Source organism: Morone saxatilis, unplaced genomic scaffold, assembly GCF_004916995.1.
Source record: "Morone saxatilis isolate NCDOM2014 unplaced genomic scaffold, NCSU_SB_2.0 Contig19, whole genome shotgun sequence".
In the NCBI taxonomy this organism is placed as follows: domain Eukaryota; kingdom Metazoa; phylum Chordata; class Actinopteri; family Moronidae; genus Morone; species Morone saxatilis.
Genome location: NW_023339751.1, coordinates 21,011,192 through 21,036,533, shown reverse-complemented (window position 1 = coordinate 21,036,533; position 25,342 = coordinate 21,011,192). Strand labels below are relative to the sequence as shown.

The 25,342-nt window shown below is 40.0% G+C and overlaps 1 protein-coding gene across 2 annotated transcripts in view; it reads right to left on the bottom strand.

Annotated features, from left to right (window-relative positions):
* The window catches only part of atrnl1a (attractin-like 1a), a gene marked incomplete in the record, with an annotated part of 267,240 nt that overhangs the window by 212,542 nt on the left and 29,356 nt on the right, over window positions 1–25,342 (bottom strand). For both annotated transcript variants that reach the window (XM_035663942.1, XM_035663941.1), the window contains 4 exon segments: window positions 1,148–1,356; window positions 5,270–5,398; window positions 6,348–6,461; window positions 8,437–8,520. In XM_035663942.1, the coding sequence (XP_035519835.1) occupies window positions 1,148–1,356; window positions 5,270–5,398; window positions 6,348–6,461; window positions 8,437–8,520 (536 nt within the window).

Below are 25,342 nucleotides of genomic sequence, written 5' to 3'. Positions count from 1 at the left end.
ATATATACACATATTCAGATTTACATGTATGTCTGAAGATAAAGTACGCTATAATACATGAATAAAGATTTCCAGAGTAGACAGTGGCTTCACTCCCATCAACCTAGTGTTTACACCATTAATCCAAGAGGGGGCAGTGCTTCACCAGCAATCGAACTTCACAGGCCTGAAGGTCTGCTGGGGTTAGATTCAAAGCACCATTATTGTTATCACAAAAGATAACATTGGTTCTGAAATGTTCTGATGGTAGACTCAGCTTGCCAGGTGTACCAGGCAGAGGACAATTAAACATTAAGTGTTCTATTAATAAAATTGCACACGAGTCTCAAATTGATTCTTCAGACAAATAAAGAAAAATGCAGTTTTAACACTATCTGAAGATTCTTCAACTACCACATTTATATTAGGATATCAGTATAATTGCTTTCAACAAATGAGACACTTCCTGAGGAAACTGGATGAATGAACACAAGAGAAACATCAAAAAGATCCTCTTCATTACAGGCATCATGGGAAATGTATCTTGAGAATAAATAAAACTGCCATTGGCCTGATTTGTAGCAATTACACAGTAATTATATAACAATGTGCAACAATGACATGTGGACATGTGGTTAAAATGTTGCTCATAACATCCCAGTAAGCACTGATTGGGTGATTGGATTTTCAGGTCAAAAGACATCAGAAAAACATAATAAAACGTATTCTATCTTTACACATAACCACTGGTTTAACAGCATTTCAGTGGCTATAATGTGAAGCACATCCTTACTACATGATATACAGTCATTAAATACTTCTGGAACAATAGTTCTATATAACCAGAACACTAAAAAATATATATATTTTAACAAACTTTTGCCCCATTTTGGCAATTAGTAAATCAGTGCTTACAAGGATAATTAACACATTACATATAAAGTAATACATGAGGTAGTTCAGATATACACATATCTCTAGCTCTTTCCTGTCCTTAACTTCTCAGAATCATCTTCATCCTCCGTCCTTCTGGAATGTTCTCTCTACAAAGCCCAACCGTTCAAGGCCACCATTCTGGCTCAACTTCTCCCTTCATACATATATGTATTCTCGGATAAATAATGCTGTTCCCCTTTCCTGTCCAGTTTGTCCTGCTCTTTTCTTTTACCTTGCCAGCTGTCGTTGCAGACACACAGCTTTTCTCCAGTCAGGTCACAGTAGCCGTGATCCGGGCTGCCACAGTTATCCCTGCAGTACGGGATGTTGCAGGCTTCTCCTTTCCAGTACTCCTCACACTCGCAGTACACACGACCCGAGACAGAGTTGGCAGTGCTGCATCTGCCGTGGCCCGAACAGTTGTTGGGACAAGAGTTTATCCTGAGGGAGACACAGTTAGGCAGGACGTCAAGGAACTTCTTCAAGGTTATACAGCACCATAGGCACAGAGAGAATACTTGATTGTGACTTGTCACACATGACTTTAAATAACCCCCACAGCTTTGAGATACTGTGGATGCCTCGTGAAAAAGTAGTTCAGGCAACCAATTTCTCTTGTTTATAGTAGCATTTTAGTGAATTCATTTGAATACTAAGTGACTATAGTTAATATGAAAGGAGTCGTAGACCTGAACCCAAACATTATCACACACTCTGCAGCTCGAAGGAGTGTATTAGCCTCTTTTAGCGGATCGTTTTGGTTTTAGAGCACATTATTTTCAGTCTCAGCAGCACTCTCATCAACCACATTTCCAGACACAGCAGGTAGCTGCTTCCAGCAAACAAGCTCTAATACACTCACTGCACACTACCTGCCCAGCATCATGAGGCAGAGACACACAATCACACACACACACACACACACACACACACACACACTATTAGACTGTTGAAAATGGAACATCTAGCAGCATTATGTAAAGGGTAAATTAGCTTTCACAATACCCGTTGTAGAATTTTCCTTATTCAATCAATAAACTGTAGTGAAGACTGAATCGCAGAACAAGAAGAGCACAAAAAGTTGCTGTACTGTAGCACTGAACATAAGTTACCTCTTGTTCCTTCTGAGTTTGAATGCACTCAGTGTAAGTGGCTTTGGACAAAGGCGTGTGCCAATTGAGTGTGACGTAACAAGGAACCATGGGACATAGGGGAGAGACTGAACGCGACAGATATAGATTAAAAGAGGGAAATTTGAGATGCAGCGAGAAGGACAAAGAAAAAGACACAAAGAAGACTGAAAATGAGAGCCCGTTAGATATGAATGAAAGGAGCCTAAAGAGTGAACTGATACACTGAAAACCAGACTTTGATTAAAAAGCATTGATATAGCGATACTGCAAACACTACCCCCTGTCACATAAATACACATGCTGAAAGAGATGGAATGATGGGGGGGAAGGAGAGGCTGAAAATCATCTTTCTGATAATACAAAAAGCTGGCTTGCTGTTGTGACAAGAGGGTCGTCATGACAACCTTTATATCCCCCTGTGTGTGTGGGTGTGTGTGTGTGTGTGTCGAGAGCCTAGAGCCTGTGTGACTGTACAGTAACTGTCCTCACTCCACCCATGTGTTCAACCTACCACATATTGTTTCATTTTCCATCAGGGCCATCACTACTGGCACCAAGCAGCCATGTTTGTGGCTGTGAGTAAGAGGCGGTGACATGGTCCACACAGCATTGTGAACCTGTGTTTGTGCTGTACAGCGGTGGAAAGAAAGGATAAGGGCCCCTGAAACGGTTCCAAACCCCTGGTTAAGATTCAAATTGTTTTGTTATGTGACTCAGATGACACTCAGAGGATAACTAGGTACATGTCACTATGTAATTCAAACCAACGTTCAAACATTAAAAGACTTATTATTCAGCATGTAGAGCAGCCTATGTGACATTGACAGCTGTTGCACCACTTCTCAGACAACCAAGACTGCACTAACCAGAAGAAGAAAAAAACACATTGGTGGGTTTGTCCACACAGCTTGAAACAACTAAATGTGTATTACAGGTTTTAACATGTGTTCTTCATAAAATGTGTGCCACACATGAATCAATTGTACAGATGTTAGATAGTTAACTTAGCTCTAAGTTAGCGCTTAGCTAGCTACAAACTATAGGCTTGTGCCTCTGAGTGTATTTGACAGCTCAGACGAACTAAGCTCAAAACGCACCAAGAAATGTTATTTTGAAGTGTTATTTTTGTGATTTTCTTCCAAACCCATTTCCTATTTCACTCTTTGTGTTTTGTTTTAAAGTTGAAGCTGGAATTAGGAATTACGGGACTTAACGTTACTTAGCGTTTCCAGTGAGCTAGCATGGACAACAGCAGCACCTGCGACCTGCGGGGCTTTAATTAGCATCATTGGTAACACCTGTGTTGAACGTCAAAATGGCTGCTGTGAAAAAAAATCTATTGATGGGTTTTACGTCAACCAATGCCAGCGTTTGAACCAAAAAGGGCCACATTTACTCACATGCGAAAGAGTCCAGAGAGAGACGGTTGATTAGCTGGCCAACCCCTGACAACAAGCCAAAAAGTCCGTAATCCATAGTTCACTCACGGATCGGAATATTCTCCAGCTCCATCCTCTAATGTTTACTCCGTGGAGCCACCATCAAGCCGCCCAGCTCCCACGATGACCATTCCCTGAAGCTGACAGCTGCACAGTGCACACTGGCCAGACTACGGGAAGTCTGGGAGAATCACTAAGCCTGTCTATTAGACGCAAGAGGTCTCACTTGGATTTAATTTCTTTGGCCAACGATGTATGTTTCAAACTTTGCTTCCTTGGATCCCAAAGAGGAAGAGGTTTTTGGTTGAAGGAGTATTTCACTGTTAGTTGAAATGTGGGTTTTGTATTGAGCACTGACTGTATAATACACTGTGAAATGGTTGTGTTTGTTGTGTAATTAGTGTCACTGCCAGAGGGGGGAGACAAAAGTTCTCTTCAGTTTTAAGAAATATACTGGCCTCCCTTGATGCTACTAATGAGGCATTTTTGGCTAAAGTCATATGAAAGGTTAATTTTCGAATATAAACTACCAATTTTGCTCATTGACAGTATATATATATTGGACAAAGCTTCTGGGTCTGAAGCCGAAGTGTCTGTACTGTACTGTACTCTATAAAATATGATTAAAGATTCTGTTACTGCGTTGCCTATTTCTTGCCTAAATTCTTTTCACAAAATATTTCAGGACAAGTGGAAACTGCCAGTGAGCACAGCTCACAGTGCGTCACCGCCGCTGGCTCCAAAAAACTGTCACGCCGACGACCATAATGCCAAACTCAAGCCTTCAAAATGGGACTCCATGATAGTTCATGATTGGTTCACCCTTGATTTTGCTCTTGAGGTATAATGAATTCATCTGTTTTTGCTGCAACGTGATTATTTCAAGTAGAAGTTACAGCAAAAGGAACATTAACTGACCTGACAGTTGGACTTTTTTCAAAACGTTTTGACCTGTGACAGGAAAAGCACCGGTGCAACAAATTTCCTTAATGTTTGCTTAGTTTCAGTAAGTGACTCAAGTGACGCCAGAACCAGTATTTAGAATACCAAAGCCTAGAACTAGCTCACCTAAAATAAAATCAGTTAATGTTATTGTTCTGCTATAACATGAGCTAAAGTTCAGCTGATGTTAATGTGATGTTTCAGATTTGATTTAGTATTTTCAGCTTTAAGAAATATTGCCTCTTTTTAGTACAAAAATTCCTGTTTGCATTTTCAGGGTCAAAAGTCCGCAGAGGGGGAGGTACAATATGATCGTGGCTCACGGTAAACATAGACGAGGCCTCGACTCTCTAGTGAAGCACTGCTGCAGGCACAGCTGAGACGTGTGTGAGACGTGTGTTGCAGTGTTTCTGCTCTAATCTGTTAACATGGGCGCCAAAACAACTCTAAATGTTCCACAATGCACACGCAACACCACGGGTTAGCCTCTTTGAACCATTAACATTACAACACAGGTAAAACAACCTTTTTACAAATGGTCGTGAAATGTGCTTCTAGTGACTGTAAAAGCTCCAGCTCTTTTCAGCGCATACACTGAGTCTCACACCAGCTGTATGATTCTCTTTGCTGCATACATTTCCTTACGGGGGGGGGGGGATTTAGGGGTTTAGACTTAGACTTTAAAGGCGTTGTCTTGGAAGGTATTGTCTCAATTTCTAAAAAAACACTAAATGATCAGCTATGTGTATTTAGACCCTGGGACAGAAAGACAGACAAAAGAGGAGAGAAAGGGAAAAGAGACTAGAAAAAGAGTGAAGGAGGGTTGACGTCTGGACATACGAGTAGGCGATGTTGAAGCCGGTCAGGTTGTAGGCAGCATCGCTGAAGAAGTGAAGCAGAGCATAGCCGGACGTCGTTACGACCTCGGGGACAGTCTCATTACCCCTGCTCTCTGGTACTACTAGACCACTGAGAAAGAGAGAGAGAATGAGAATGAGACAGAGAAAGACGGACAGTCCCTCTCAACAAAAAAGTAATAATAATAAAAAGCATTTTGAAATGCTGCTGTATTTTATGGACTCGCACCACTGGAGAGCTGTAAGATAAAAAGGATTCCATTTGAGCAATTGCAGACCCCACTAAAATATGACTCGTGATTAGCTTTAAAGTAAAACAACATTGCAGTGCAGAGTCAAACCGCATTTAGTTTTTTATTGGTTTGATGAGGTTTTTCAGTGGGGGGCTGGTGGTTTCTTATTTGGTCTGGCTGTCTCTTTTAATAAATGCATTGCAAATGTACCCTCGCCCATAATGAATCCGAGTCAAAGCTTCCTCCCTGCTGCAACTATAGCCTTTTTTTTCTCAACACAAGTATGCACCAATTTATAATAAACAATGTAAGCCTTTTTATTGTAGATAATAATCATACACAAGTCTAGGGTTTCTATATTCAAATGCCAGATAATTTTTCCTTGATTGGAAGAGGCCAAATTAGCTCATTCATATCCTGGGAGCAACTGAACTCTCAACAGGAGATACGCCTCAATTGGAGCAGAGTAGAAAGTGGGAGGTTGGGAAATTATTGTGGTATTACTGTTTTTTAATGGATTTCTGTCAAACTAAAGAGTCCTACCCACATGCTTGTAAATTGCCTTATGGAGAAAAAAGAAAAATAAGCAAAAAGCTCCAGAAAAAGAAGTGGTATTCAGGGTTAATGTGAGTAGCAATATTTTCTTTCTGTTATCGCTGTATTGTGGTACGATTGTAATTATGAGGCCCATTGTTTGCCTACATGGAGTCATTTGACTGCATAAGAGCAAATTCATTGAAGCTTTTGAAGCTGTGCCAAAGGCTACCTAAGTCATTTCCATATTTCCCCCCTCTCACAGCTCTCCTATTCAGAATAGCAGAGGCTCACCTGAACACAGCAATCAAAGGGGCGTAAATGGAGTCTCCATCATAGACGTACATGTGGTCCCAGCTGCACTCTGTGGCAAAGTGATTGAAGCGCAGCCTGAGTACTGCATTAGGACTGGTAGACAGGGAGAGAGAGAAGATATGACAAAAATACATTGGATGAATATATTACCTATGCTTCATATGATTGTTTCTTTTGAAAGGTGTCTCCACAATGAATGAGACTATGAAAGTCTGTGGTTACCGTCACACATTGACTCACGCAGTGCCTGAGAAACCCTTTTGGCTATACTGAAGTAAATAGTTAAGTGTGACCTTTCTTAATAAAAGTCTCCTATATGCTGCAATTGGTGTGTGTTTACATGCAGTCATATGCACACATCCCAATTCGGATCAGGTTATTTACAGTATCCTGGTTTCAGAACTCTGAAATAAGCTCTTTTTTCTGTTGTGAGAAATCTGTATACTGTGGCAGGTTTCAGTTCACTGTATGCCATATGTGCATTCTCAACTCAAGTTATTTAAATAGTCAGTAAAATGTTCATTTATGTAATAAGGATTTAAACACGGAAATGAAAGGGAATAATCTGCTTTATCTATGTTCCATGTAAATGTTATATCCAAAATATGATAAAAACCAGGATACTAGTTTGCATGTAATTATAATCAGTGTTCACTACAATACACAGTGCCACAGTGTTTGATGAAACAAGTAACATACCAATAATTTTCCTATTCTTAGCTTCGCTTGTAGTGGGGCTAAAAGTGGCACCAGAGGAAACACTACAAGGATTTATCCCCCTTGGACACATGAACGTAGTCATTCAATTTTATTGCAATCGGCCCATTTGATTTTGAGGTTTTCTTGTGTGCAAATACAGATTTTGATGTGATAATGATGCTGAAGAAAAGCTCAGTGGATAGTGCAATGTTCATCCACTGGGGACTATGAATGTTCAAAAACAATTTTATGATCATCAATTCTGAACCAAAGTTTTGGACCACTGGTTATGTTTAACTTGAACATGAAAAATAAATCAACCATGGCTTTTTAAAAATCATCCTCTGGGGACCATGAATATCACTACCAAATGCAACAGCAATGTGGCAAGTGATTGTGTAAGAAATATCCAACTGATCTAAACGTCATCATCATCATAAGCAGCTGTAAACTCTAATAATGAAGAGGATCTGAGTGTATTTTGAATAAAATTAATTTAACACTATGTAACAATTGTTGTCTTTCCACGTAAAAACTGTAAAAATAGAACAGAAGAAACTCTTGAGAGAAAATTGAGAGATAAAAAACTCAAAGTAACTTAGGAGGATGATAAATTAGTACAAGTGGATCTAGTATTTGTTTACTTTTCAGTGCAATAGAGTAGATCTTTCAGGCAGTGGCAAAGATACAAAAGAGCATTCAGAAAAATGCATGTGTAAAAGTGGGTGGAGGGTGTATCCATTGTATACTACAACTGGAGATTCTGACCTGATGGTACAGTAGTGCAAAAAGTCATCATCCATCCCCACAGGGTTGTGTATGTCTGCACTGAATTTCTTGGCAATCCATCCATAGTTTAAGGCCTTTGAGGCGAATCTTTGGTTTAGAATTTTGGGCTATTTGAATCAAACTGACTTGACTTTGCTAAAAATATTCATAATAGTCTTTTCAATATTTTAATGAGCCCAAACATTCCTTCAATATTTCCAAAGGGGACAATGAACACCTTAAGCCTTTGCCAAAAGCCAATCTAACATTCCACAGGATAGATGGGTTATGAACAAAGTAACCCTAAACAGCCAATGTATTGTTTTTTTAATGTTGTCATTCTGTGAGGGTCTTTACAAATAATTACATAGCTATTACTCTATGCGTTCAGTTGGTGTAGCATGCATCTCTGAGCAGTTAATGGGAGCAAAAAGCATCTTTGGAGCACAATTACTACATTCAAAGACAAACTACTTCTATTCACACAGTAATAAAGCTCTCTTTATCTGGAGCCATTTAATCAGATACAAAAAAACAGTTTTAACCAAGTGGAACTAAGTAAGATAAATGATAGGAGGAGAAGAAAAACACTGATACTTACTATCCTTCAATTAGCCAAGTGCATTTGGTCTTGTACTTATAGTTTACTGGTCCATCTGTGAGAGAGCCCGACAGGTCTGTTAACCTGAAGGAAGAAATACAGAGGTTTAGTTTTTGATATTCAGGGATGGAGATAAAACTTGATAGGCTCAAATCATAAGCTAAACCAAAGCAAACCAAAAGGATAATCATCAAACTAAGAAGTTGCAGGCTCCAAAAACAGTAACAATTTAGAGCTGCTACTTAAAATGTGATCTTGTGACCCCCTTAAAACAAAGAGATCCATTCTGACATTCTGCTCTCTGTGCATGTATGATGCTCTCCTACAGTGCTAAATGCACGGAGAGCCGATGGGAGGCTATGAGAGCAGTCAACACTTTTGTATCATTTCAGACTATTAAATAAATATAAAAGCAGAGGTTTGTTCCATAATTTCCATCCCTAGAAAAAGCTGGAAAACCATTTCTTCCAACACAACTTAATCAAATGAAATTTAGGATGTGTGTGAATTTCTTCGATTGGCCACATGATAAAACATTTGAAAACTGAAACAGAATCAAGAAGACTTTGAATTAACTAAATCACACTGCTGCTAAAAAGCTGCTCAACCGTATGTCATTCATACTGGGCAGGTTCTAATGGTTTTCTGTTCCCTTAGCCATATTCAGTCATTCTGAAAACTCAAATACCGTATCAAATACTAATTGCCAGATTTCCTTTAAAGATGATGGATTATGCTAATTAGACTTCTACCTAGCATCTGCATGGAGGGTCATCAGAGGGAGTTGTGGCTCACCTGCTACACTATTCAAGTCTTTCTCTTTCCCCTGGCTTTCTGGCATATTTCCACTTACGAAACATTGCCAAGAATCCTCCCATATTATCCAAGGCTGATGCTGAAAGCCTTGTTCATGCTTTTGTCTCATCTAGGCTTGAACATTTTGACTCTACCCCTGCTTACATAAATCAACTATTAGCAAACTACAGCTTGTACAAAATGCTGATGCTAGGATATTAACCAAAACTACAACATTTGACCATATTGCCCTGCTCCTGTTCTTATTTCATTACATTTGCTCCCTGCGCAGGCTCAATATGACTTAAATATTTAACTGTTAACTTTACAATATAAAAAAGCTGATCCTCTGACTATTCCAGAAATAACTAAATCATCAGGAGGTGGCAGGGCCTCCTCCCTTTTCTTTGGAATCTTAATTCAAGAGGCTAGCTAAGTCGACTCTTTTTCGCATCACCCTTCAGGCTAACTTAACCTGCCCTGAATACTAACTACTGTCATCCAACACATAGTCAGTATATGTGTGTGTATGGTTACTTATATATAGATGAAATTGATCTTCTCCTCTAACTCTAGCATTCCCAAAATGCTAAGAAACTTTAACTTAATTATTATTATGTTGCCCTTCCTGATACTGAACTATTTTTACTTCCCCTTATTAAAATCCTAAGAAGTGTTACTACAGCATCAGCCGTCTGATTATCAGCTGATGGAGATCCAACATTACACCTGCTGCATCATGTGCATCCTGCACTCCATTTAAGTAGATCTTTCTGCCATTGCTCCTGTGTAACACACCCCTTACCAGCATGGCCAAATGGGGAACAGCCTCAGTCATGCATCACAGACACCACTGATGTAGTATACATCTATCCCTACATTATTCAGCTTTGGGTTAATGTAGGTTATTTTCTCTTTCAGTTTGATAAAAATAAACCTTTTCAGTTACAACTATGTGATCTCCTGCTTTGTTTCCTTCATGTTAGGTTGCAATACTTCTGAAACCAACTTTATACTGAATATCAGATGCAGAAATAAATGAATTAGGATTAAATTAGAAATATGCAAATAAATGTATATATGTTCTCAGTCAGCAAAGATAACAAGACACAGTCTCACTGAGCATTGAATGAAGGCACCACTGGTGGCAGAATAACAATATTCTTTTGAGCAGATAAAACATGACATCCCACTCATGTCAAGGTAAGACAGTGCATGTTACTGTTGCCATAGTGATCCCAACATGACATATTCCTGTGGCAATTGTAATAACCACAAAGTTGGTGTGAGTGTGTGAATGCCCGGTCACACCCGTCAATCAAAGTAATCTCATTCCGTTGCTGCATAGACGGAAAAGGTGAAAATGGAGACACACACACACACACACACACACACACAAATACACACAATGTCACACACAACACGTTGGCATCACAAACACTGAAGACATCGCAGCCTGCCTCTAGTTAGACAGTATGTCACTGTGTTTGTGTTTGTGTGTGTGTGTGTGTGTGTGTGTGTGCGCGTGCTCATTATCTAAGCCTGCAGTGTCACTGTAGGCTCCCTGGTAACATTGGCACACTGCCACACCGGGGAGCGAGAAAAATAGAGTGACATTTTTATTGTGTGTTCATGGCATGAAAAACAAAATTGTTTTCTTTATTTGATGAGCAATTCCAAAAGTCCAAACTACAATGTGCTTTACAGCGCTCAAGCAAGATAAAACTAGCTACAATAAAATTGTAATATAGTATACAATTTGATCAAATTTATAAACTTCTATCTATATGTATATATAAAACTCACAACTTGAGTACATTGCTACACCTAAACATGAGATACTCTACTTGCTGAAACATTAGCTCCATTTCCACCAAGCAGTCCGGTTTGGTTTAGTCTGTTACACACACAGTGGTTATTTTAAAATTTTAATCAATCTGGCAGAAAATGTACAGTGTAGGTGTGTCAGTTCATAAATGCTGCAGCTTTTCATGTACAAAAAAGTCTCTGTTGCTTCCCAACTGCTGAAAGTGAATGTGGTTAGTCCCGAAGCCCTGGTAACATCCCGCCTACATTTAAGAGTACTGCTTGCAGGAGAAACACAAAGAAGTTTGGGGTTTAGGTACAAGGGTACAAAAGTGGTGGATATGTGGCTATATATTGTAGGCTATAGTCACCAGTTCCTTTGCAACAGGATATTCAATGTAAAGATCCCTTCAGACATGTATAAAGACATAGATACAAGTAGTCTGCTATTTTTCTTTCCACAAAAAGTACAATTTCTACATTAAAATCCTTTAAACTACCTCATAAAAAAATCTAGAATCTATGGATAAGTTTAGATCACTTCTAAAGTTTTCCTGCTGGACACAAGATGTCACTGATAAGTCCATTCTCAGTGTGTGTGTATTGGTGGCTTCATGTTTTTATATCACACTTGTATAAGTTGCATACTGGACCAGGATGGACAATTTGTGATGTCACAAATCATCTTCATAGGCTTAAAATCAGATTTTCAGTGAGCTGAGCACAGAGAAACTTTCCACTCTCAGCAGATGAATGTGAAACCATCCTTCTAGTGTCAAACTCTGCACAGACAGCATTCAAACATCCAAGTGTAAGAACAAGAAGACACACTTTTTGAGTGAAAGGGGACTTTAACCATTGAGTGCTGTGGTCCCTCCTGTGCTCTGGCATTAGTATTTGGACAAACATTCAAATAAAACACTTTCTGACTCAACTTTGACTTACTTCAAAGGTGCTTTAAGCCAGTGAATGGTCCTGCCGGACACTGACATCGGTGTTCTGTACTGAATATGTGCAGCAGCGGGGCAAAGCCCAGCTATTGGCTACAGCTGATCCTATACAACACACTACACTTACTCTAATCCAAACCATGTTTACAAGAGCGGCAGCTGCCCTCTCTATCCTTGCCACTGACGCCTACCTTGGTGGCATGCCTGCTATTGTGTTTACATTGTAAACAATGGATATAGGGGCGGCAACTGCTTGCTGTTTGTAAGTACCTTAACGGTACCACAGTTTAGCATGTAAGTCAGTCTTTCTTGGCAATGACTGATTGTGCGAGGGAGGGTAACCGACATTTGACCGCCCTGTCTGACTCTGGCTCAGGAAGTAAAATAATAGGATCATTCTTTAAGAATTTGCAGAAGAACCTAAAAGGGAGCAAACCAGTGGGTCAGTTGGGACCCAGAAACCATTGGTCAGTGCATGAGATTAAGAGCGTGTCTAGCAAAATGTGCTGCTTCTCTGTAATGAGAAAGAAAGCGGGAGGGGCAAACAGATTGCAGCACAGCCGGACACAGGCCACAGTAAATGCTAAAATCCTGCCAATAAAACACACAAACACAGCACACATATACACATACACTCACAGACACGTGAGACTGAAAGGAGGTAAAGAATCAGACAGCGATCAGGCCCTTTTGTTCTCATCTCATCCCCTCACTTCTTCCTTTTCTATCTAGCTCTCCATCCATCTATTTCTCAATCTCTACCTCTCCTATCACTCCCTGATGATCACAGTTTGATTCTCTGGCTTTAATCCCAGATTAGAAGACAAATATTCATGTCATGATGCTGTAATGCCTGACTCAAATGATGATGATATTGATGACAATGATGAAAACTCACTTTTATGGTTTCTTGCTGAAGATGATACATGAATACTGTAGATTTCTCCAACAATATTCACAAGATCTATTGTCTTTTGCCCTGTTTTATTACTGCAGTGGTGTTATTAATGCTTGCATTTTTCAAAATTAAGACAGCATTTCATGTTCCACAAGGTCGTAGTTGAAACGTTGTAAAACTTTCACAGAGAACATTAAAAGGTGAAAAGGAGGAGGCAGGAGGGGTAATTAATGGAATGCAATGTTCTCATCTAAAACAAAACAAAAAAAGTCACCAACTGTTGCACATATGTTGCATCCCTTAAGATTAAATAGCATACACTGATCTATACACTGTACAGAATGTATTAAAAGACTGTGAGCTGGTCTGTCTCTTTTGATGGGGCTTCCTATATTACTGTATAATGGACACTAAGAATGCTACATCCCAACGACAACAAAATATATTTCCTACAGCTACACCCAGTCAGCGTTGACTTTTGATTTCACATGGGAAAGGGGAAGCGGTAAAAGTCTTGTGGTTGTTTGACGCAACCAACCACCCCGACCTGTTCCATATGTGGCTCTTTAGCCCATGTCACCTGACTATTTTTTTCTCTATACCATTCATGTGTAACAACTCGCCATATTTGCACAATATAAGTCGGTAGAAATGGCAATGCCTAGAGTTAAAAATGGGAATTAGCAAAAATAAGGCAGTAAAACTAAAGTCAGGAGGATTTTTAGTTCTGTACTATTGCACGTGTCACTGGGCCGTAATAACCTAAAGTAGCTAGTGTTTAAACTAGCTAAGCTAACAGGCTATAGCTACTCTGATAGCTTAACCACCACAAAGTTATTAGCCGGCCAATGAGTGTCATTCGTCTATGTATTATTAGAGCTTGATATGTCATGAAGTGTCAGACTTCCCGCCAATTTGTCCAAGTGGCCAAACACAGTACTGCAACAACAACATCTCCTGGAGCCTAGAACGCTTTATAGCCCCCGTACAGCACACCACCATTATGAAAGACGAGTGTAAAACTCACTGCAATCAAGGTCAATTATACCTAGTTGTTTTGTACATTTCATAGTTATTATTGAAATATAACACTTAAATATGTTTCTTCAATTTATAAAGACTTGGACCAAGTTATTATCCGTTCATCCATTTTCTATCCCCACCTATCCTCTGCAGGGGGATGGAGCCTGTCACATCGGACATTGCATGGGTGAGAGACAGGGTACACCTTGTACAGGTTGCCAGTCTATTACAGAGCTGACAGATCCGGGCAGATAACTATTCTCACATAACTTAATTCCTTTGGATTGTGGCATGGGGAGAACATTCAGAAAGGCCACAGCCTTCCGGATAATTCAGACCCAAAGCCTTTGTGCTGTGAAGTAACAGTGCAAACCACAGTGTCTGTTTTTAGAGTGATGTTTTGAATGTTTTTAGTGCTATTTATCCCAAATGAATCAACATTTTGTAAATGGCAAACAATACTCTCCAAAAATACTTACAAAGAATATGGTAAGTATAAAGAAAGTATTCTTATCCAATAGTTAATCAGCAGAATACTTGAATATTGTAATTTATTCTCTCATATCCGACACAAGTTTGCAAGTTTAAGGAATAAAATTGGGGCAAAACCTTGGTGTGTCCCACATTTCTTGGTTAAGTGAAAAACTGAGTGAGAGAAGAATGACTATGCAGGGAGGCTCAGCCCATCTATGAAAACATGTGAAAGGTAGACCCCATTCATAGTTAATGAGGAGCTGACTGGAGTGGCGTCGTACAGCCCCAACAAACCGTCACTCCAAACGCCTCTCCCATTAATCCTCCCAAAAAAGCCTAACATGGAAGAAGAAACATACTTTATGTGCATACTTGCAGACAGGGGCCCAACACACATACACACACACACCGCTTGCAGCCAGATCAGTTAGAAATGGTGACCAGAGACGGCAGACTGTCTGGAGTTCACATCATGAGGCCAAAGTCACATCTTTTACAGATTCCACAGGACTACAATCAGTGTGCCCACACACACACACACACACACACACACATATATACACGAAGGAAAAAAGCGTGAGAGGGTAATGGCGGCAGGGGCACAGGAGGCACAAAGGCAGAAGAAGATGACAGAGGAGGTAGAAGAAGAGATGGAAAGAGCAGAGAGATAAAACAGAGACAGGGACGAGGGGATGAGGTATAGAGGAAGAGAGTCCGGCACCGTTTGAAATATTCATCTGCTCCGGGTGAATAATTGATGGCGTACAGAAGACAGATGCACGAAGGATAGACAGACAAATGGATGGAAAGAGAGCAAGAAGGATAGATAGATAAGAGAGAGTGAGACAGAGAGATGGAGCCACATGTCCTCAGGTAGTGAAGCCACTAATCTGCTGTTACGTTTTGTCTGTCATTGCCCTCAAAGGTTGACCATGACTGCTCTCCCCGACACTTATTTTACTCCAACAGTCATGGAAAGCTTTTCTTACAAAGCTCTTCTTTATGATGAAAGTAAGACAACTGCAAAGAAAATCTTGAAATAAAACTACTGTTAGAAGTATAACAGACACAGTATCTGATAACGAACATGATCTTTACTCTCTAAAATAAATACATGACTTTTGATTATCTCATATGTAATACAATTTACTATTCTTTATTAGCATTAGCAGTACTGAGGACATATGTGTTGTTTTAACATATTACCTTTCTTGCCTTGCTTTAATAAATCCTAACCCTAACCCTTAGCCAGACGCTAGAAGTTAGCTCAGAAAAGGGGGCAGGACCTCTGCTCTCTATAGTGTCACACTTGCCGCAGCTAATGCATCAACAGATTTAGGATTTAATGGGCTTTAATGGCAACAGTAAGAAAATCAAATTACACCCCAACTGTCTCCATCCCTGGCTGGATTACACAACCAAAGTTAAACAGACCGTCCAGTCCCCTAAAGTAAAAGAAGAAAATTACGTTACGGGTTGAACTGACAGGTCAGTGTGTCTTACAGAATGCATGAAAAAGGCCTTGTTGTATTGATTTTTTCCCTCCTGCTCCTCCACTACAACAAGACAGACATTCACTAACCACCAGACTGCACAACAGCGTGGAGAAACACATAATCACAAACAACCACAGCCACACACAACCACGCACAAAAATACTTTCAGTAACAGAGTTGAGTCAGCTGAGAGTGACATCACTGTTAGTAACAGAAAGACGCACACATGTTTGTGTTTAACTTGACTGTGAGGAACTTCCACTCATGGTTTTCATTCCCAAACCCTTTAATCGTAACCTGAACCCTTCACACTCCATGCCTGTTCTTTAACATTACATAAACTAGCCTGTTAAAAAAGGGAGAGTCGTCCAGAAGTGACTTCACTTTGCAAAAATCTCCTCCCTCACCTAAAAAGACACAAACATTTTAAAAAAATTATCATAAAAGTTCACACGCTTGAACATCCTCCAAGAATAATAACTTTAATACAATCTTAGATGACCATATTTAGAAAGTGCAGCTCATGACAGTGACTCGTTTGAATGAACTGTATAATTCCTAACAATGCACAAGACACTGGAATTCCCTCTCAGGCCAGTCAAAACCCTCCCTACATCTAAATCTAGACACAAAACTCACCGTCTGCCACTTCAGCCTGACTACACTCACCACCCCCGATCATTTCATCTGGCTGCAAAAGAGTTTTCTTTTCTTGGCACATTGTTTCCTTTGGCTTCTCTTCTGAATGTACCCTCTGAAGAACTTTAATACACCCAATTAAAGATGCTATTATCATCAATCTGCCATCACATTCAATATCAAAGAGAAGCTCAATCAAACAAGGTACAAAAAGTGTGTACAAATCCTGGGTTGAAGCTCAGCCTGAGACTTCTGCTGCATGCCACAGCTCTTAAATTTCTTCACCATAAATCTATTCAATACTAGGAAAAAAAAATGTACAAAGAAAGTGGTTGATCAAAGGTTTTTTACTATGTTCAGCTGAGAGACAAACCTCTCCTGTTGAACTTTGAATTAATAAATAGGCTCTAATTTTAATTCTGTACATGTATTAAGTTTGCTTGAGGAGCTGTAAATATTAAAGTGGAAGAAAGTTAACACCCTGGCACAGTGGGATTTGAGCTAAAGTTCATTTTTCTGAGGTAATATCACTACCAGCTGAGTGAAATAAGTGCAGTGCAGAGCAGAGCAGAGCCACCAGTACCTAGCAGACATATTTATCCAAAATAAATATGTAACCTCCTAAAGTATTTTAATCCTGCGGGGAACACGAACGTCTGACTGGATTCCATGGTAATCAATTCAATAGGCATTTCCTTAAAAAACACAAATGTCAACATCATGATGTGTGCGAGAAAAAGTCAGAGGATCAAAATAGTCATTAGTATACATTCTCTGGGGATTACCAATGTCTGTGTAAAATTGTGCGACAACTAATAACAATGCATGTTAAAATATTTCACAGAATAAGTAAAAACTGCCAGAAAAACCAGGGGATTACCAAAGTCACTATGGGTTCATCCCCTGGGCATCATGGATATCTGTGCCAATTTTCATGACTTAATTTAAGAAATAGGAGACATTTTTAAACCAGTAATGAAACAAAAAATAAAAACTAATCAAAATTGGAGATACATGGTCTTTACTGGACAGCAGCTGCTTTGCAATTGTACCCCAGTCATTTGTAGCTCAATACAAATGAGGTGGGACCAAGTAATTATTTTGCAAGTCAAATCAAGTTCCAATTCAAGTCACAATGAGCACGCACTGAAATGCCAGAACAAACTAAATAAAATGATCTTTGGTATAATTTTTTCCAACTTGTAATGTAAACTCTTCATGGTTCTCTGCTGAAACTTCACTGGATGCTGTTTTATTGGTTCAAACTAATTGGATCTGGGGAATTAAGTGTCGACTTGCTGGAAATTAATAGCACAAGTTGATTCAGGGCATCAAGGGAAATTAATTGATTCATGGCGCACTTTTTAATTCTTGTGTTTGGGGCAAGGTATCAAGTATTTTCAAGTCAAAAGGCTTAAGTTCAAGTGAAGTCGGGTCACTGACGTTGTCGAACCTTTTTTGATTTTATTAAGTCTAAAATCATGAAATTTGTGACTCGAATCTGACTTGAGTCAAAGTCATGTGACTCGAGTCCACGCCTTTGCTCAATACCTTCTTGCACTGAAGATTTCAGTTATCAGTCTTTATGTACTTTACTATGACATTTTAAGATAAATGCACTTTCTATTACTTACCAGGTAGTTTTTGTGCCTAAACCTACCCAAAATGCCACTGTTTCAAGTCCTGCTAAGCCCTGCGGCCACCGACCAATGGCAGTATTTGATGAGTTGGAAAGGAGAATGTGTTAGCAACACCCTAAAAACATCTTCAAACCTCCAACATGAGTGTTGAATTTTTAGTAAATTGTCAGAATTTTGAATGAGATTTACTTGAACACCCTGGAAGTTCCTTTCTTACTTCAGTACTCAATCTCAATGTATATACTTTACTGTGAATTGAATTTGTGTGTAAGACTGTACAATATCATCATGCAGTGGTGATGATATGAGTGTATCATCCCATGCCTGGCACACAATGATAGGACACAAAAGCAGATGAAATTTCAAATATTCTGTCTTGTAATTCAGTGCATTTTTTAGTAATCTCTAGTTCTCACAAATCTCTAGCTGACATCCCCAGAGGAAACAGATTAACAATGTTCTCCACAATAACCTCAGAGCTTTATACACTGACTCCGTCCTGCCACAGCTGCTTTTTACAAGAATCCAACATACATTATTTCACATGTACACTAGTGATATTATCTAACCATTGGCAGTACATCTACCTTCCAATTTCCACAGCATTTACGCTTGTATTAAGTTCAAACAGTCTTCTGATAAAACAGTGGCTAATATTATCTGTGACACCTCTTGAACGCACTGCAAAACTCTCGCAGTGGATGAAATACACTGAAGATAGCAGCAGAGCTACATAAAGCCAGTGATGGATAACCAGACAACCCAGAGATGACGGCCGCATTGTTCACACCGACGAGCGTGCACACACATGCACACACACACAAGGTGCAGGGGTCCCCAAGCTGGGGCCAATAGTAGTGAAGATTGAGAGATCTGTGTGGTGTGTGTGTGTGTACGTGTGTGTGTTCATCCGTGTGTGTGTACGTCAAAGGAGGGCGAAAAGAGGAGATGAATGACCAACAATTGAATAACCTTGACCTTCTCTGCAGATATCCTTTATTAAAAATCAAGAAAAGCCCTTCTACTGGGAATAACGAGGGCAGAGAGTGAGAGTGTGTGTGTTTGTGTGTCTGTGTGTGTGTGTGTGTGAGAGTGTGTATGATTGATGTTACTGGGTCTCTACGTTCTCTATCACCTACAGTATAGTCATGCGGTCCAACAGCTTTCACCACGCGCGCATCATTCATCGCAAGCCACCCCTCCCCCAATATCTCTCCTCGCTCTCTCTCTCTCTCACACACAAACACACACACACACACCTACACACACCTACACACACGCACTTCATATGGATCCTGTACCTCAAATAAGGTCAGAGCAAAGCTAATAGGAACATGGCACGTTTAAATGGAACCGAGTCAACTGAAAGAGAGCTGAGAAAACAAGAAGAAATAAAGGAAGAAGTGAAGAGGGGAAAATTAGAGAATAGGAGAAGAAAGAGAAAGGGAGAGCAGGGGGGAAAGAAAAACAGAGTAGAAGAGCAGAGATGCAAAAGGAAAGAAAAGGAGACAAAAGAAGAGGGAATACAGGAAGACGGAATAATATAGAAAATGAGAGAATAATAAAAAAGCATAGAATAAAATAGGGAAGAAAATTAAAAAAAGAATGAGAAAAGGAAAGGAACAAAAAAATTTCAAAGAAATGAGAGAAGAGTAAAGAAGAAGATAAGAAAAAAAATAAGAAAGAAATGGAGGGAAAAAAGAGGAATAGAAAGAAGAGAAATGAAAGAGGAAATGTTGACAGAAATGTGAAGAGAAACTGATGAAGAGGAAAGGAGGGAAGAAACAAGGGAAGGAAAGGAAGAAGAAAAAGGAAAGGAACAAAAAAAAACACATGAGAAAAGAAATGGAGAGGGGGAAAGAGGGAAGAAGAGAAGACATAACCCTCCATGCTGCTCTACTATCACACATAATCACACAGCGGACTGCATATCGATGCAGACATCCATACACATGAGGTGACTTTGCTTTCCCCATCTGCCTCAGCGGGATGTGAAAGTCATATTCAAATATTCATCCTCTCATGTTTGAGCAAACAGAGCCTCATGTTCCTCTGGTACCTCTGCGGAACGTCGTCAGTCCTTAAGGTTTGACCTGAGAATAAAGACCTGTCCCCTAATGACTCTCTAGACTCTAAAGGTTAACAGAATTTATGAGAAAGTCTATTAACCGCTGCTCTGAAGTCTATTAACCTAGTGGAAACTTAAAATGTCACAGGGGGTAAATTCACATAGCTACAGATTATACTAACACTGCACCTGTCCTCAGAGATTATATCCCAGGTAGTCGTGATTGCGAATCATGATCTTTAGTTAACTTTAGGTTTTAGTTTCCTAACTTGATCAGGTACTCATCAATAGCACTGTGCATTTAATTTCTGCCCACTGTTACCTCCAGGTGAAAGCAAGTCTCTGAATAAGAACTTAACCAACCAAAACGTCCTCCAATGAAAGGTCATCATCTGATAAAGTTCAGTTTCAGCTGAATTCAGCTGCGGCTGTATAAAGACTGCCCTTTTGAGAAGAATGACAGCGTCAGTTGTTTAAGCAAGTACCCCAAAATGACATATCTTTACATTCAAATAAGCAGCTGTATTAATTATCATGGAAGCAAAAGGGGGAAGCAGACTGCTGTTTATTTCCTGTTTCAGACAGTCAACGGTGTGTTCTATAACCTTAACCATGTGCGTCATATGACATGCGTCTAGTGGGCGTCACTGACATTTTATTTTGCTATTACTACCCAATGCTGGTACAAACTTACAGCAGATGACACAGCTGTCCCATTTAGCAGGATATAACTCAACCTTTTCAACTGTAAAGGCCAACTGTTTACTTCTTCCATAATCAGCTGCTGCTCGATTATTAAAAACGTTTTTTTTTAAGCTTTAAAATGTACGTGTATATACGTATATACTCTATATTAAATAAAATTAGCTCTGGCCATGGGTACTATCAGCAATCGAAACATTGTTCTCACCCAGTTAAAGGTCCAGTATGTTTAAGAGGATCTATTGGCAGAAATGGAATATAATATTATGTTTTGATTAGTGTATAATTACCTGAAAATAAGAATTGTTATTGTTAGTGTAACTTTTATGTGCACAGGGTCCGGGTCCTCTTCTACAGAGTCTTTATATTTATATTTTTAAAAGTATATTTATTTAGAAAATAATAATAATTGCCTTAGTTTAATCTCCATTTATACACATCAACATGTGCGTTATTTTTCATTTGGTGATAGAAGATATTCTGTCTGACACAGCTCAACAGTAATTGTATTTCCACTTGTGTGTGTGTGTGTGTGTGTATGTGATTGTGTGTAGCCCTGTGCATTAAGCTTTTCTTTTTTGCTGGCCTCCCGTCACCTTTGCTTTTTGATAGTCACCACACCAAACCATTTTCTTATCTCTGGACCATCAGCTGCACAGCTGGCTGCCACTCATAACTCAAAAGGTTGATTCCACATCACCTGACAAAGAGCTTTGCCCTGACATCACTACTGACCCTTAGCAGAGAGGGCGTTCTACCATGTACTCACGTACTACCACCTAGGCCAGCCATGCTTCAGTTCACCCACTTCAACATTTATTGACCCAACGAGTATCCAAAACGTTTCGGAGTTACACCTCTTGTCTGCCTCGTCTGACGGTCTTTCACAAAGTAGTATCGCTGTGGAGAAACATGTACTAAGTGACACTAACTTGCACACTCAAAGTGTTGTGCAACTCCTCACAGCCATATCCATCTCTCAGCTTCTCATATTGGGTTTAAAGGAAAACCGCTGTCCAACTTGACTTTTTTTCTAGCTTTCATCTTTTTGCTCTTCACCTCCCTTTACCCTCACCTAAACAGGAGCAGAAAATAGAAGAATGGGCTTTAATCTGCCTGTGAGGGTGAACAGAGGGACACAATCCATGCTCACTTCGTGGATATGTTTTGTTGTTTTTGCTTTCTTTATTTCATTTGTTCTCTCTTTCTTGTTTTCTTCCTTACCTGTTTGCTTGTATGCTCTCTTATTGTACCCTTTACTTACCCTTCCTCCTCCACTCTCTGCTTACGTCCTCTCCATCCATGCAGCCCTGGTAGCTCTGTGGAGTCCAGGCCCTCTTTGATCTGTAGTCCAGAACACAGGATGAGAGTTATCCACTGGCAACAACAAGAACATCCCATTAGGAGCTGGACAGAGCCTTGACAGACACTCTCTGCTGCTGCTGCTGCTGCTGCTGCTTGGCCCTAAAAGCACACTGCCTACTGCTACTGATGCTGCTGATTCTCTGTGCTTCTCCCCAGCTCAGGGTGGGCATTACTGGCTCAGCACACTTGACACATAAGCTCAGAGTCAGGTTTACTTGTTGAATTTAAAATGTTGAAGTGCTCTCTCTGTGATTTATTTTTAGTTAGTCATGGAGTTGTCACCCACTGGTGTTACTAGTACTGAAATTCTGGCTGTGGTTGATCAAGGGGCCTCAGCAGAGTTCTTTGATTTTAGCAGGCACCATGTCATGCAAGAGATATTTTGTAGAACAAACAATCTTATCTCAAGGTTCAAATAGTAGCTACTCTCAATTATCTTCTGCAGATGGTTTGCCCAGTTGTCCTGGAATTACAGATTTTCCACATTTTAAGAATTCCTTGTCGATGTTGGCTTAAAAGTGGAGCTTCATTCTTCTCTCTTTAAACGGAAGTTGACAAAATAATCTCACCTCAAGCTCTTTCTAGCTCTTCACTTCTACTCTCATATCTACTAGCCTAATTTAGGCTATTATACATCACAATACATCTTTAATGCAGCACACAGAGGCTTGTTATTACACTAAAATTTTAACTTAAGCTTGGGTGGAGTGAGTGTGTTTCTAAAAAAGAGTCTGGTAATAATGTCATGTCAATCCAATATTTGGCCACAAATGTTATTTTGTTTTTAGTAGGGAATTTAAATAGTTTTAATAATTCATCTTGTACACTGTTCTGACAGACAGACAGTTAATAACAGTAATACAGTTAATTATTTCTACGTATTAATGGTCACAAATGTGCAATTTAATTGTATCTCGATTATATCTTGTCTTTATTTTCTTAATTTTGTCGATCCACGTACACAGAGAATGTCACACAGCCTGGTAAAGCGGCCTTGTTATCTTAAACAAACCCAGCATTTGTCTTGGTCCCTATTGTTTTGGCTTCATGCACAAAATCAATGGAGCTCATTCATCACATGCTCATTGAAAATGAGCGTATTTGTTTGAACATTTGTGAGGATTTCTCAGTACAATGTGAGGCAGAGTAGCAAGATTTATCAAAAGTGTGCAGGCAGTAGATGTTCCAGTTATGGTATTTGCTTGCTGTAAAAGCATTACTCTGTCATCTTATCTTCACTGTGCATCCGACATTGTACAGATCAAGAACACATGCAGACACACACACAAATATATACACATATATGCGAGTAATTAATGCATGCATAGACACATGCATGCTTGCACACTCAAACAAACACACAGATGCACAAATACTCTGTGGTTTCTGTTTCCGTCACAAACAACCAGTGATGGATTGGCCCTTTCCATTTTAAACAGGGAGAAAACACATGCCCCCGGGGACCCTTGTGTGTGGAAGTACTTTGAAGTGTCCACATTTAATTCTTCTGTATGATAAATGAGAGGAGAGCTGTAGTTGTAGCCTGTGAGGAAAAGCTCTGCTCGCTCAACGAGGGGAGCGGTAACAAATGTAGCGATAGCTGATAAGCTGACTGTGTCTCTTGCTCTTGCTTGTTGTTCTGCTCCCTGCAGACCCCCACAGCCAGATAACAAATCCATCCTATCAATCAAACCCATCAATGGCTGGCTGCAGATTAGAGACAGTGATTTTGGGGCTGATTGGAGGGGAAATGCTGATTACACCTCCCTCTCTCTGACTTGATTACACTCTGCCTGTGTGTTGTCAAGCTCGGCTGCTGAGCTGTAATCACTGGAAGCGAAGAGCAGAGGCCGCGGCTTCTGAATAGACAAGACGCAATCACACCACTAGCCGGCGAGCTGTGACTTTGTGACCATTGCTAGGTCACTGGAAAGCCCTGCATCTCACGCTGTCAGAGCATCTGTGCATGGTAACCGCGCATACATCGACACATGTGCAGACATGCATGCATGACAGTGAGATAAGGAAAACTCCAGCTATGAGACCTTTTGTCTCACATTTATTGTTCTTGTTATGTTCATCGCCTCCCGCTTTCCTCCGCCTCCTGCTTCTCTCCACTGTTCTGGCCTACTTCCATCACAGTGGCAGAGGGTCCCGTGCTAGAGTGCACACACACACACACAGTGAGCGGAGTCCTAATCTTAGCTTTATTCAGCTGCTTCACCTTTAAAACTGGAGCAGGTTCCAGACAGTCAGCTTCTTCTAACATTATATCCGTCCATCCCTCGACTCCTTCATCAGTCTGCTCGGCCCTCCCTCGCTCCCTGTCCACATTTCTTCAATCACTGCAGCCACAGAGGCCTGCCTAAAACTCAAATTGTCACTTCGAGTGTACTGTGCAATGGCTGACAGAGGCCAGTGTTCATGTTGTGTGCAACTTGAAGAATGTAAACAAACAAAATCCATTGCCAGATATTAACAACACTCTACTGGCAAGTTGGAAATGTGTGTGGGAAATTAATTGGTTTTACTCGCTTGCTTGTTTATAGGACAATAATTGTGATGGGTTCTCAGTGGGAGCACAAGAACAAACCAAATTTATTCATTGTTCCGTATGTAAACAAGGAAACTGCAGAAACACAAACTTAATAATGATTTTGATGATGCCAGTTTAGATAAATAAGAGTGCATGTCTGCATTAAAAAGCCCTTAAAGTCAAGCCTCTTTAAATGTGTTGCTAAATATTTGGTGGTACATGTTGACTTGGTTAAGCATCCTGGAACACTCATTGTCGGTTTTATTTTACTGTGTGATAAAGCCTTTATGGACGATGTTCCGCCATGTGCAATTTCTAACAAGAACATCTACCAGGGTTTTTCTTCATCTTTTAACAACAGCGTTAGCAGAAGTACAATCTCAACAGGAACGCTGTCTAGGGTCACTGTCTTCAATTACTCTGGCTAATGTTTGTTACTCTAATAACACCATCCCGCTTTTAATCCTCAACACACCATTTGGGACTGCTGACATGGCTGTGTGCCAAAATAAAA